Source organism: Sander lucioperca, chromosome 11 (assembly GCF_008315115.2).
Source record: "Sander lucioperca isolate FBNREF2018 chromosome 11, SLUC_FBN_1.2, whole genome shotgun sequence".
Classification (NCBI taxonomy): Eukaryota; Metazoa; Chordata; class Actinopteri; order Perciformes; family Percidae; genus Sander; species Sander lucioperca.
In genome coordinates, this window is record NC_050183.1 from 7,029,239 (window position 1) to 7,043,824 (window position 14,586).

The 14,586-nt window shown below is 40.7% G+C and overlaps 1 protein-coding gene across 1 annotated transcript in view; it reads left to right on the forward strand.

Annotated features, from left to right (window-relative positions):
• The first annotated feature begins 5,842 nt into the window (after positions 1-5,842).
• si:dkey-21p1.3 (collagen alpha-1(I) chain) overlaps positions 5,843-14,586 on the forward strand; it is a 34,053-nt gene continuing 25,309 nt past the window's right edge. Inside the window, exons 1-3 of the mRNA XM_031307489.2 lie at positions 5,843-5,937; positions 7,288-7,389; positions 8,382-9,629. Of these exons, the coding sequence (XP_031163349.1) occupies positions 5,896-5,937; positions 7,288-7,389; positions 8,382-9,629 (1,392 nt within the window). The 5' untranslated portion in view covers positions 5,843-5,895. The remainder of the gene's footprint in view (positions 5,938-7,287; positions 7,390-8,381; positions 9,630-14,586) is intronic.

Consider the following 14,586-nt stretch of genomic DNA (forward strand, 5'->3'; position numbering starts at 1 on the left):
TTGCACCGTTTATAATTTATTTGAATCATGATGCCTGTCTATGACTTTACAAAAGAAGTGTTTACATATCTGTTCAAAGGACCATTAAAGAGAGATCATTTGTCTTTTCTGTACTGGCTGATGTTACCTTTATACCTTTATATGCTTAATAATGTAACTATATATACACTCACCTAAAGGATTATTAGGAACTCCACTAATACCATGTTTGACCCCCTTTCGCCTTCAGAACTGCCTTAATTCTTCGTGGCATTGATTCAACAAGGTGCTGGAAGCATTCTTTAGAAATGTTGGCCCATATTGATAGGATAGCATCTTGCAGTTGATGGAGATTGGTGGGATGCACATCCAGGGCACGAAGCTCCCGTTCCACCACATCCCAAAGATGTTCTATTGGGTTGAGATCTGGTGATAGTACGGTGAACTCATCGTCATGTTCAAGAAACCAATTTGAAATGATTCGTCCTTTGTGACATGGTGCATTATCCTGCTGGAAGTAGCCATCAGAGGATGGGTACATGGTGGTCATAAAAGGATGGACATGGTCAGAAACAATGCTCAGGTAGGCTGTGGCATTTAAATGATGCCCAATTGGTACTAAGGGGCCTAAAGTGTGCCAAGAAAACATTCCCCACACCAGTACACCACCACCACCAGCCTGCCCAGTGGTAACAAGGCATGACGGATCCATGTTCTCATTCTGTTTACGCCAAATTCTGACTCTACCATCTGAATGTCTCAACAGAAATTGAGACTCATCAGACCAGGCAACATTTTCACAGTCTTCAACTCATTTTCCTATTTTTAGTGGAGATGAGTGGTACCCGGTGGGGTCTTCTGCTGGTGTAGCCCATCCGCCTCAAGGTTGTTTGTGTTGTGGCTTAACAAATGCTTTGCTGCATACCTCGGTTGTAACGAGTGGTTATTTGAGTCAAAGTTGATCTTCTATCAACTTGAATCAGTCGGCCCATTCTCCTCTGACCTCTAGCATCAACAAGGCATTTTCGCCCAGAGGACTGCCGCATACCAGATGTTTTTCCTTTTTCAGACCATTCTTTGTAAACCCTAGAAATGGTTGTGCGTGAAAATCCCAGTAACTGAGCAGATTGTGAAATACTCAAACCAGCCCGTCTTGCACCAACAGCCATGCCACGCTCAAAGTTGCTTAGATCACCTTTCGTTCCCATTCTGACATTCAGTTTGGACTTCAGGAGATTGTCTAGACCTGGACGACACCCCTAAATGCATTGAAGCAGCTGCCATGTGATTGGTTGATTAGATAATTGCATTAACGAGAAATCTTACAGGTGTTCCTAATAATCCTTTAGGTGAGTGTGTATATATATATATATATATATATATATATATATATATATATATATATATATATATACATATTCATTTAAAAAATATTTTTGGGGAATTTGTTGCCTTTGTTAAAGAGTTCAAAATAGAGATGATAGGAAATGAGGGCATCTACCCTTAAACTCCTATAGGCCACCAGAATGTAACTACTGTATACTAAGCAACAGCAGTTTTTAAAGCTTTAAAGCAAAATGTGTTATCATATACATAAGCTAAGTGACATCCTCAAGCGTATAATGGTCTTTAGAAATTTAGACATTTGTACTGTTTGCAAACACCCTTCCAACTTAGCACACATTTAAAAGTTATCAATACAAGTTAACTGCACATTTATCTGCAACAATCACATAGTGCTTGTGCCTTTTTGACACAAATGAATGTAATGTAATGCAGTCAGAAAGCCATTAGTCAATAGCTGGATAAATTACAGGCTGATGCTTCATATGCATAGAATATTATCATAATGTGATAATTTATGGTTTTCACTGACTGACTCATCCAGGAACATGTGTTTTTGCGTATTTCTGTGTGTATGTTCACATATTCCCAAAATAACCAGGTGTAAAGGTTTCAGTGCCCTGGAAACAGAGCAGAGACATAGGTGAGATATCTAATTTGCTGTTGAGAGATCAGAACACGAGCCACAATGTGTGTTTGTGAGAAGACAGAGATGCTGGTTAGGCCCGGCCCTCTGGTCCATGTGTACCAGCAGCTGAGATGTTCTTCCAGCACCAGTCCTTTCTCTGCAGTCTACTGAGGACATGATGGCGAGCTCATCTTTACTTTTGGTGCTCTGGGTCAAAGCCTATCTGTTTTTCGTGAAACCAGACAGTCTGTCTCAGGAAGTGAGCACACCACAGCAGTGTTATCTCCATCCCAAAGCAAGGGATCATGGGAGAGACAGAGGAAATGTGAAACTTGTAGGTGTGAAAGGTAAGCAACTTTAGGATGAGGTAAACAAAAAGCAGTTACAATGTGTTTCATCAGTCAGACGCACCAGGTTCATATCAAGAGTGCTGCATTTTGTTTTGATTACTGCAGTTATCTAGTAAAGTTGTTGCCTTCATGTTTCCAACTTTCAAATTCCTAATGAATACGGCCATGCGGAAAAACCTTAAATCTTGTGATTTGTCCAAATGAGGTGTAAAGTATCCTTTCTCATTTTCTTAAACAATGCAGTGCAGAATTGTGGCAGTGTCAATGTTGTTAGAAATGATTCCAGTTTGTGTCAGATACCGCATTAATAATCTATTATCTATAATCTACACCTTGTGTTTGCAGAAGTGGATCTATTACAGCTCTTGAAAATGCAGTCAGCCACTCATTACAATGTCTCAACATGAGCGAAGATGTCCGGCATATCAGATTGGACACACTGTCTCTACCAATAGCTACAGTATTCGGCCCTCTGTAAGTATTACCAAGTAGGCTCAACGCAGGAGCTAATGTTAAAACCTACTACATTACTTCTCAGTTGAAATTTCCAGTTATTAAAGAGGGTTTGCTTTCATGAGTCATGTCCACAACACAACCAAAGGTCTCCACAGGAAGTCATCTCAGGCCCACTCCACTCCAGTCTACTCCACACTGACCCAAACTATACTACTATACTACTACTACTATTACTACTACTACTACTATACTAATACTACTATACCAATAATACCTTACTTACATACTAAAAATTTTACCTCGCCAGTCTTAGCAGCAATACAATTTTATAAGAAGTTTATATCAGCATGTATTTCTAACAAAGACGATATGTCAATATTGTTATTCATTGTACATTCTTCCCCAATGTATTCATGATTCAAATTCATGTAATATGTTGAAAATGAGTTATACAGTTAGTAAGTTAGTAAGTTATACAGAAACTCTGCTAAATCTGTACTTTAAATCTATATCTTTTACTCCAAAGGATGATTTTTCATTTTCAGTGAGCTGACAAGGTCACACGTGACTGCAGTGAACTTGTTTATCTAGGAAGGCTTTTCTTTCCATGATGTGTACGTTGAAAGGATTTAGCTGAAGGCTTTGGTGTTAAACTTGACCTTGACTGTTTACACACATAGGGTACTAATGCTGTCTGAATCTGTCAGCTTTGTGATACAGTTTACATTCACTTGTGAAGCGGCTCTCTATGAGGAAAGTCTTTAGTCTCTCTGTGACACCACAACCATGGGTTTAAAATCTACACTGTCCTGTATTCTCATCTCACAACTGTCCATGTCCAGTGAATGATCAAGTAAAAATGTGCATGTAAGCCATAGATGTGAGCATGTGTATTTGACAAAGTGTGTATGTGTGGGAGAGTCTTCTGTATGTGTACATTTATTTGTGAATGTGTTAACGTTTACGTGACAGTTTTCCTGATGTGCTGAGTGTGCTGATGCGTCTGGGTCAACGGTGGTCAGAGGAGACGCCGCTATTGGTTATGTTAGGGCAGAAAGGAGAGGAGCTTTTTCAGCTGAAAGTGGGGCTGAGACTGCCGTCAGTGCCTGGGAACAACACTATGAGTAAGAAAACTCAAAACCACACAAGCAAATATCCACCACTGAATGTGTAGTATAAGGTAAAAGTAGTGGAAAGAAAAATATTGATCTTTTGATCTAAGTGTATTTAGTTGTCAATGTGTGGCATATTTCCTGAAAGATACCAAAGACTTTAGGGGTGAAACCGAATGTCTCAAGTTGGTGCTTTGCAGATCACACAGTAAATTGCACAAAACATAGGCACTTAAACTGGTTTAGTTCCCAAACAAAGTTTGCTTGAATTGATGTTTAAGTCTCTTTGCTTTTAGTTATTTCTATTAGAAAATATTAGAAGATATTAGGTTGAACGTTAGACCCTCCACCAAAAACCCAGCAGTAGACACATAGACCAAGTCTGCGTATTTGGATTTTTCTGAGGATGAAAGAAATAAGAGTCAGCATTCTTCACACTTTCACATTAATGCACGCTGATTTCAACCTACAAAACTTGCTCCATCCCAAACGCATCCCCTGTAACTACAGCTAGCTTTAAAGTCACTATGTGAATGAGATTATTATCATATTTGAAATTATTCTGATGGCATGAGTTTTTGTTTGTTGAAAAATGGCACATTCTCAGATTTGTGCAGTTTGTGTGTTGCTTTCAGCATTTCAGCCCAGTCATCTTTTGACACTATCACTTAGGGACATGATAGGAATTTTCAAATTGTACACATAGTGGCTTTGAAGAACAACTAACACCTCCGTCACAGCTGGGTGTGGTCAGACTTTCAATCAGAGAGGACAGTAAAGCACTACTGTTACCCTGTAGTTACTCTGAAAGGTAGAGATTCAACAGAAACATGTTTGCTGTATGTGACAGTAAAATGTTCCTGCTGGTCCTCTGTGGGATGGACTGTGGTACAGTCTCTCCCTGTCTGTCTTTCTGTCCAGGCTGGAGTTGTATCTGGACTGTTGTCTACAGGAGAGCACCCCCTGTGGTTGGGACCTGGAACCACAGATCAACACTTTAGGCCTGATGCTGTTGGGAGGAGCTTCTCATCCTCACACCACACACCCTTTACCGTAAGCTCCAACCCTCCTCGGGCAGCAGCCTCTCGCTCTTCTGATCTTCATGTCACATTCCTCACCTGGGCCACAGTCCTCCCATCCTGACCCTGGACAAAAAAGATCGAGGAGGGAGGGCTCAATGTGAAGTTCAATGGCAACGTTAAGCATAATGCAGTTGGTTAATGTGTTAACTGAATTAAAAGCAGTCTACAGTAGTAGGGGTGTAGTCTCACAAAACTATTGGAATCTCAGGATCTCTATGAACAATATAATGATGTCATCTGTGCATTTCTGAAAACTTTGTAAAAAAAAAAAAGGAGGAATCACACCACATGTAAACCTTTTAGATTGTCCTTATTTGTCTTACAGTAACCCTCTTTTGTGTGGACTGATGAAGTTGGAGTAGGAATAAGACCAGAATAAAAAGAGGCTGATGAGATGAGCTCTCAGGATAGGAAGCTCATCCCAAGCCCACATCAGTGACAGCTGTGTTTTCTATTAAGTCTCACCTTTGCCATCAATCTGCCCTGACCACAAAGGACTTACACCTACTGTACAGCAACAGGCCCAGTAGACAACACACCTAAGTGTGTTGTTGTTCACACTCTGTTCTAACTTTCTGAGTATTACAGTAAGAGGTGGGCCTGGTGCTGTGTTGCCACAGGAAGCACAGGGGATATGTATATATCTGTGTGTGTGTGTGTGTGTGTGTGTGTGTGTGTGTGTGTGTGTGTGTGTGTGTGTGTGTGTGTGTGTGTGTGTGTGTGTGTGTGTGCGTGTGTGTGTGTGTGTGTGTGTGTTTGTATGAGACTTTGGTCTGTTGAGTTCATCTTCTCTCTGGGTTGTAATCATGTGGTCAGTCAGGCCAGCACTGAGCTCAGACCTCCACAGAGGGAGGTGTGTTTTTCAAGTTCAGCTCCTGAACTTAACTTAAGAGTGTAAGGCAGCTTCAGTCAGAGGAGTCCAGAAGTATTCTTTATCAGAAGCCATGCAGGGTGCTGTGGTGGTGGTGCTACTGCTACTGAGCTGCGTAAGTCTGACTGTCTGTATCTTTGGTCTCTGTTCGAATGTTGCTGATGGATTCAGGTTAAATTTGTCGAGCTTTCTGACAACTTAGCTGAAAGATGATTTTGTCTGTTTAGATTTTGAATGTCTACATAAATTATAAATGCAAATGGATCTAAAAAATTATTCAGAGATTCAATTACATCAACAGGATTTGGAATATATCTTTATTTTTTTGTGTCATGTGGAAATATGCTTTAAAAAGGCTGAGTACTGAGTATTTAGATACAGTACATCATCTCATAAGCTTTGGAATCACACTTAACTCTCTTATCTTCAACTAGCTTTTCTGTTGCATTTAATGGGGTTTATGTGTTTTCCTATAAATGTTGGCATTACTTTTGTCTGTGTGTTTCTTTGTGAGTTACATGGTGTTTCACCAGAAGCTCAAATATGTCTGCATCAGGTTTGGGGGGTTCTTACATATGCATGTGAGAGGATGAGAGGCAGGAGAAGATTTTCACATCAACGAGTAAATCTCATAAAATGCTCTGTAGAAAATATCACCGCCTTTGTCAACATGGGAAGTTGCAGAAGGAAGTATTTGACCTAAAAAAAACCTCTTTGGTACTGGCATCACTTAAAGGAGTGATGCATCTATTTATCAAACAGTGCTACATGTTGACTGCCAACAGCTTTTTGTCATGACTGACTTAAACAGTCACACTTAATATCTGTTTTTGTCCTTATTTAAATTTAGGCCTGGTCAGTAAATATTTTTTTCACAATATAGTTATTAGCTAAATTACTTAGTTTGTTATTTGTCAGTCGAGAGTATTCCTCTCATACATCAACAATCAGTCAATAAACAAATAATAGAAAAAGTAGGCACCTATGCAATCGAGCCAGAATTGCCTACATTTTTTTCTTTCTATTGCTTATATTTCCTTCGCTTTCCTTCACTGAGGATGAAAGAAGCTACAAATAATGGCAGTAGTATGTGATCCATAGCACAGTCATATCACTGGGAGTGGAGGCCAGAGAAAACGTATGGACTCCAGCTCCAATGATATTATTGTTTTTCCCACAAATCCCTTATTCATTCTTCAAGCTATTATGGTAATTTAAATGTCTGCATTTTGTATCTGCTGCACCACAGCTGTATAGTTATAAAAATTCTGTATATATGCAACCTTTAAAGCCGTATATGTAAGATGAGTGTTTCTGACCATGGCGACCCCTAGTGGTGGAATCAAAAAAGACACTGTGGCAGACAGCAATATCATGCAAAATTATTTCACTGAAGCTGAGAGTTTGGAATGAAACTCTTTAAATTGGTCACCATCTGTCTTCTGTTTGTTTGTGGTGTGTTCAGGGCACCATCCAGCAGATGATCTTTGTCTTAGAAGATCCAACAGCAGCAGAGCAGCACTGTCAAGATTACAGCAGCACTTGCTCAGCTCTGACAGACACACAGGTACAAATAATACACTACTGTCATATACCAAACACTTTTCTAAACTTTCGGGTTTTACTCACAAGGTTTACTTCCTGATGGCATCTGTTTTGTTGCTCTGTTTCCTGATATTATAGGCACAGTGCTCCATCAAGCATAACAGACAATAATAAATACTATGCTTATCCAAAAATACACAATATTTTTGTTGTTTTATTATGTGTAATATTTTATCACTATACCTACTATATTATAAATTCCACTTTAAAGAACACACACACACACAGGTGTTTTCATTTATACCTCAACAGGTTGACGTTAGGAGGAGCTATGCTGAAAATTATGTAAGCTCACCAAACTTCATGCAACAAAACTAATCAGGGAGATAGCAATTAAGCTTAATTTGTAAATGCCCACATAGTCTCATTAAAAGAGGTCGAATTAGGCAAAAAAAGTAAAAAAAAATACCTGTGTTCTGAATTGACGGTGTGTAGGGCCTTTAATTCATCTCTCCCAGCCCCACTCCATTCATCCAATGTTTGCCGTTCTAAAAAGTAAGTCTGTTATACCTGAGATGGTATTAACATGTTAGTGTGAATCCCACCAGAAGCATCTTTTCTATGGGAGTGTTATAATTTCTGAACAGACGCTTTTCACGCCACCAAAAAGCGCACAATACTGAACTGTAATTTTGGCTTTTAGAGGCATGGCCTTCATTCTTGTGTGCTGCTTGTTCGAATTGTACCATTTGGGCATTCATTATTGTTATTACTTAACTGCTGTTGTTTATTTATTAATTTATGTCCTAAAATGGACTAATCGCTAAATTGCTTTGGAGCTATTCAATACTGGGACTGAAGAGAATGGCAATTACAACAGTACAGAATTTACTGATACATCTTGACAGAATTTCCTGCTCTCCTATCTGTTATTCTCACTAAAGACTGTGAATTGGAGTTCTGCACACACTGTGCATGTTGGGTAATATCTTGCCTTATGTAAACCTTTCCCAGGAGGTTGCAGCTATAGATGAGGTGACCATTCAGCCCAGGATCAGAGTATCATCCAGACCAGAAAATCCCCTCCAAGACACAACTCTACAGGCTGGTCCCACTGAGCTGACACCCAGACTAGATCCAGTGAGCAGCACTTCCCCTCTGAAGTTACATCCTCATCCAAAGGATGTAGACACCAAAGTTGTAGTAAAAACCCACGCTAACACAGACACTAAGACTGTAGGCTCAACCAATGGAGAAAAGGGTAAGGAAGTAAATAAAGCTGGAGATACCGAACCACGGCCTCCCTATCTGACTGGAAATGAGCAGTTTTCTAATGTGCACCCTAACATATTAGGGACAATGAAGGAACCTTGGAGCACAGGAGGAAGGCATCAACCGTTCGTTAAAGCAAAGGAGAAGTCCAGAACAAGTGAAGTATCAGTCTGGGAAAGTATTGAGATAGTTATTTCAAGCCTTAATGTTCAACCTGAGAACCCCACAGCTCCAGGCGTCTTATCAAGAGATGCAGAAACTGCAAGTACAGAAACATCTTTCTCCGACGGGCCACGGTTTGCTACTAGATCTACTCTTATCTCAGGCCCCATCACAGAATCAAGGTTTGTCACTTCCAGCGTCTACCCTTCATCTGAAGGAGTAAGGGAGGCACGACAGGAGGCATCACCATTAGTCTTTATACCTCCAGTTTCAGTGGACCCATCAGCTAAACTCTCAACTCAGACAGAAGGAAATGTAACTGAGGACTTTGCTGTACCTCAGAAAGATCCAGCCCCAAACCTGACTGTTTTAACTCCCACACTACAAAGTAGAGAAGCACTAAGTACTAGGAACATTGAGGGTGAGACGGGTAATGTTTCAGCCAGTGAGATAAAAGAAAAAGAGAATATGGAGGACAAGTTGCAAACTGTTTCACCCCAAACAGAAACATTACCACAACAACGATTTCCAGGTGGAGAGCAGGGGAGTGGGACAGAGACAGATGAAGAAGAGATAGATTTAGAGGAGGATAAGGAAGTGCAAAGACATGCAGAGATGGAAAAAGAAAGTTATGATAATGACATTGACATTTCTAAGGATTATATTCAGACCTCACCTGATCGGATCTCCCAGTTCAGCACTGACGACGCCTTCATCCAATCAGAGACTGAACCCCCGCAGCAGCCTGTTAAAGCAGCCAATCAGCAGCCTACATACACAGTCAGCCATCACGGGGCAGAATTGAGACCTGGGATCAGAGGTCAAAGGGTAAGGCACTGTTTACATTTAGCAGTACCTGTGTAAATGTTCATAATCAATAATCAAAGCTGGATTTCACTTTTTCTTTGTGTGATACATTTTTTATTAGCACCTTCAGACAAATTCCACAATGTGTGACAGGTAATGTCAGATGGCGCACAGAACAAAGAAACACAAATTGAACAAGAACAAAGACCCTCTCCCTCACCCTCCACCCTCTGCACCACACCTTGCTGGATTTCACATTTGAAGTTATTTTTATCTTGGTATACTCTAAACGTCAGATGTTATCACAGTGACACTGAGGGTGAATTACATTATAAATGCATAAACAAACCACATAGGAAATTTTAATCACATTTGTGTGATATTCTCATCTCATTCTCTGTCATGACCTTGGATGTAATTGAGTTTGCGTGGAGCTGATTTGATGACTGAGATGGCAACATATATCTGTGTCAATTCTAGCACCTAGAAAACCATGCAACTGTGTGTATGTGGTAGAGGGGAGGGGTTAGTCTCTTCAGTATAAGCCATTGTCACCCTCCTCTGGCTAAACTGTGGTACTGTAACCATAGGCGGCAGGTGAGGTGGAGGTTTGGGTAGGCTAATGTGGGAGGGAGGTAGATGCGGATAGCCTGGGCTCGTTCTCTTCACGCCTAGACCGCATACACATGATCCTTGGTAAAACCACTCTGAGGAGGCACTCGTCATCAATATATTTGATGTAGCCTGATTGTTTTTTTTAGTCCACTCCTGATCACCCATTCCCCCTTTCCCGACACTGCCTTTGAATACCATGACAACCAAACCAAACAGAGGAACACAGAGCGGCCACAGTGCTTCAGAGGCGCATTCAAAAGACTTAAATAAACGCTAAAGGTTGAGAAGGTGGTCATAGCGACAAAAGCAGAAGGGTAATACAGGGAATGCACAGGGGTTTGTATGCTTTAACTTTAGCGTAGTTGTGTGTACAATACTGTAACGGCCGACAGGACGCCGTTGTGCTGTCCACTGAAGCACTGCAAAGTCACATGAAGGCAGTTTTACAGCCGCGCTAGCGCGCGCCAATGTTACATCACAATGACATAGATCCCGCTGGCGCGATTTTGAGTGTGCGCCCTCTGGTCGCGCACTCAAAATCACTCAAAACCACTCTATAACGTCTATATACTCACCGCAGCCGACCTGTCGAGCACCAGTCTGACATCATGGGAGCGCCATAACTGTTTTTACTTGCGCAACGCTAGTTGCAGTCTTCTCCTGAACAGTGGCGCTAATGAGGAAAGGCTACCGAATTTGCTATTTCTACGGACTAGAAGAAGAAGAAAAAGGTAAACAACGGCAGAACTGGCAGCAGCATTGACGTCAATGCTTCGATTTGATTCGATGACCTACTTCGTCGGATCAAGCCTTTCATTCACCATAAAAGAACTCATCTTAACCCAGTAAGTTTACAAGAGAGACTTGCAGTCACTCTGAGAAATCCTGGCGCGCCTGCGAGATCTACATCATTTTGACATCACATTGGCCCGCGCCAGCTCGGCTACGGCGACTGTAAAACTGCCTTATTTTTTTCAGCGGCGCACGACAAAGCGGAAACTGGAAGCATGAACGAGCTCCTGCGCAACTGGATGCCAGGACTCTCAGAGTGACTGCAAGTCTCTCTTGTCCTGCCGTTGTTTACCTTTTTCTTCTTCTTCTAGTCCTTAGAAATAGCAAAGTCGGTAGCCTTTCCTCATTAGCGCCACCTCTGTTCAGGAGAAGACTGCAACTAGTGTCGCGACCACCACGCGCAAGTATTAACAATTACGGCGCTCCCATGACGTCACACTGGCGCTCGACAGGTCGGCTGCGGCGAGTATACCGCACATTTGAGACTGTGTTCTAAACGGTTCCTGTCTTCGTCAAAGTATGTATTAATGATGTTCTGTTAATGTTTTGGGTGTGCATTTATGTTACCTGGGTTTTAGTGTTGTGAGGTTGATTTAGTGTTTAGGTTTATCTATAGGTATTGGTGTAACCATGACTGAGACTTGGGTGGGGATTGATGGCATTTGGGCAGTGTGGAGGAATTCAATGTTTAGATATAATGTGGGAGTTGTCCTGTAGATTGTTACTTTGAAGTAGCAGTCCAACCAAGGAGAAATGGCTAGAAATCTGTTTTATGCTGATAGCACCAGCACATATTTTTTCCAATGTGCACACAAAAATACAGCTTACATTTTCAGTTCATAAAAATAAATAACCAACTTAAATCATGTGGCAATGTCCCAGTAAGCACACATACGTCGCGGCGACGTATTGGCGATGTAATCAAAATACATCGGGGATACGTAGTATTTTGGTAGTTTGCTCACTGGCACGACGTCCCCGCGACGTCGCTGCGCTACGTTTCAGCGACATATAGCCGCTCTCTCCGCGACGTATACATATATACATCGTTCTAACGTATGCCATACGTCGTAGAGATGCAGGCAATATACATCGTTCTAACGTATGCCATACGTCGTAGAGATGCAGGCAATATACATCGTTCTAACGTATGCCATACGTCGTAGAGATGTAGGCTTATATACGTCGTTCTAACGTATGCAATACATCGTAGAGATGTAGGCTTATATACGTCGTTCTAACGTATGCAATACATTGTAGAGATGCAGGCTTATATACATCGTTCTAACGTATGCAATACATTGTAGAGATGCAGGCTTATATACATCGTTCTAACATCTGCTATACATCTTACAGATGTGGTCATCTTCCTGTTATACATAGTACAGATGTCAGGCTCTACATCCACCAGATATCATTTATACAGTCTGCAGATGTCAGGCGCTATATACCGTATATGTTATCCTAACATACCTTTACTCTTTAAATGTTGATAAAATAAATTACAAATTACTTACCTTAGTACACCGAGAATATTTTAGATAGGGGGCCTAATTAACATTTTACTGCTATAACTACTACTACTTTATAATAAACTATAGCTACAGTCCAATAATACCAGTCTAATCTGTAGAAATCATAGTCTAGAAGATGACAAACAATTATTAACCTAATTACTTGAAAACATCTTAAATCGGATCGCTGGTATAAACAAGACCAAAACCAGTAACCATGACTGAGACTTGGGTGATGATTGATGGCTTCTGGGCAGTGAGGGTGCATTCAATTTCCTTGAGTCATATGGGATAGTGGTGTGGGATACTGCAAAATTGGTATCGCTCCGATACCAATTAAGTAAATAGAGGGCCAGTATTGCTGATACAATACCGATACTTATTAATAATTAAGGTGGATGTATCATCAAATCGCTAAATCTGAATGAATTTTCATGACCTTTAAGTGTTTTTGTGATCTTTCCTTTGGATTATTAATAAGTTAAAACCCAGGACAGAATTTTCATATGCTTGTATAATTTTGTTGTGTTAACACTGTATCTTACAGCCTTTTTACAAATTATACAGTTTGCCATTGTTTCATTTTAGGCCTGAAAATATAGCCACATGGTGCTCCTCTTCCTCTCTGCCATTCTTCTGTTCCGTCTCTGTCCTGCTTGTGTGTGTGTGCTGCTGGCCGCTGCCGAGCCTGGCTGCCTGCTTGCTTGGTTGCCTGGCGTCGCTGAGTCATGTGACGGTACAACATCAAATCACAAGAGGGGGAAGGAGGAGCAAAGTGGGCCTGCTCTGCTGCTGCTCTGATATTTGGATCGATCCGCCCACCACTAATATGGGAAATAACCTGTAGATTGACACATTACGGTCCCTGGGATAGCTGCCTGTCTATATCTGCAGGATGGAGGTTTCGGGTGGGCTTAAGCCTATCGGAAACCTGCATTACCCACCGCCCCTGAATGTAACCCTTCTGGACAGACTGAAGACTGTAGGCCTATGCTGTGTTTTCATACCAGAAGTTAGCAAACTCCCCTAACCCATACACTAAACCAGGATTACACACAAAACATTACATTAATCAGAATTCAGACATAATAACTATCTGCATTTCTTTACACAGTTAAAGTTTAACTTGGTTTTTATCCCATTCTGCTTTTATCAATAAGTCCTAATGGGTTACAGTATCTTATTTTTTGTAGTGATAATTATTTAGATCTAACTGTTTCTCCTCACTCTTTTATCAGGGGTTGCAGGGTCCACCTGGGCTACCAGGACCACCAGGGCCTAAAGGAGACAAAGTATGTACTGTATTAAATTAACCTAAATCAGGAAATGATTTAAATCAACATTTAATCAAAAGACTATAAGTTGAATTGCTCCTAGTGATGATCAGATAGTGTCCAACATACTGCCCAACTGCACAGCCTTGGTATGCAGCTTGAAACAGCTTTTAGCATTATTATTAGGTCGTTGCTTTTGGGTGACAGACATTTGTCAGCCCTCAAGTAGTGAAGGCCAGTGATTCCCAACCAGTACTTGAACCACAGGAGGAATTTCTGCAGTTGTTTTGGGGTACATGGAAAACATGTAATGTAATGTAATTGTAACAAATTTTAAAAAAATCAAAATTACAATTTGAATTAAAAAAAATATATATACTCATATGGAGTCAGCTACAACACCTGAACACAACATTTTGTGTGTGTAAATACCTGTATGATAAAAACTTGCACGCAAGCAGAGCAGTTAGCTAAAAGTTATGTAAGATACCTAAATGGTTAAAATAGTTATCTTAAAGTAACGGATAAACAGTTGAACGTGATAAATGGTTGACACAGTTAGGTACAAGTAATGGATACATGGCTAAATAGTTTGTTAAAAGTAATGGATAAATGGTTGACACCATAAACTGTATATAAAGAGGTTGACACGCCAGCAGTTTGTACACCTGCTCAGTAAAGTTACAAAATGGCAAAGAAACTGTAAAAATGAAAAATGTGAAGCAGTGGCAGGTGAAGGGAGCTAGCGTCTAGCAACCTAACTAAAATATACATTCTCATTTT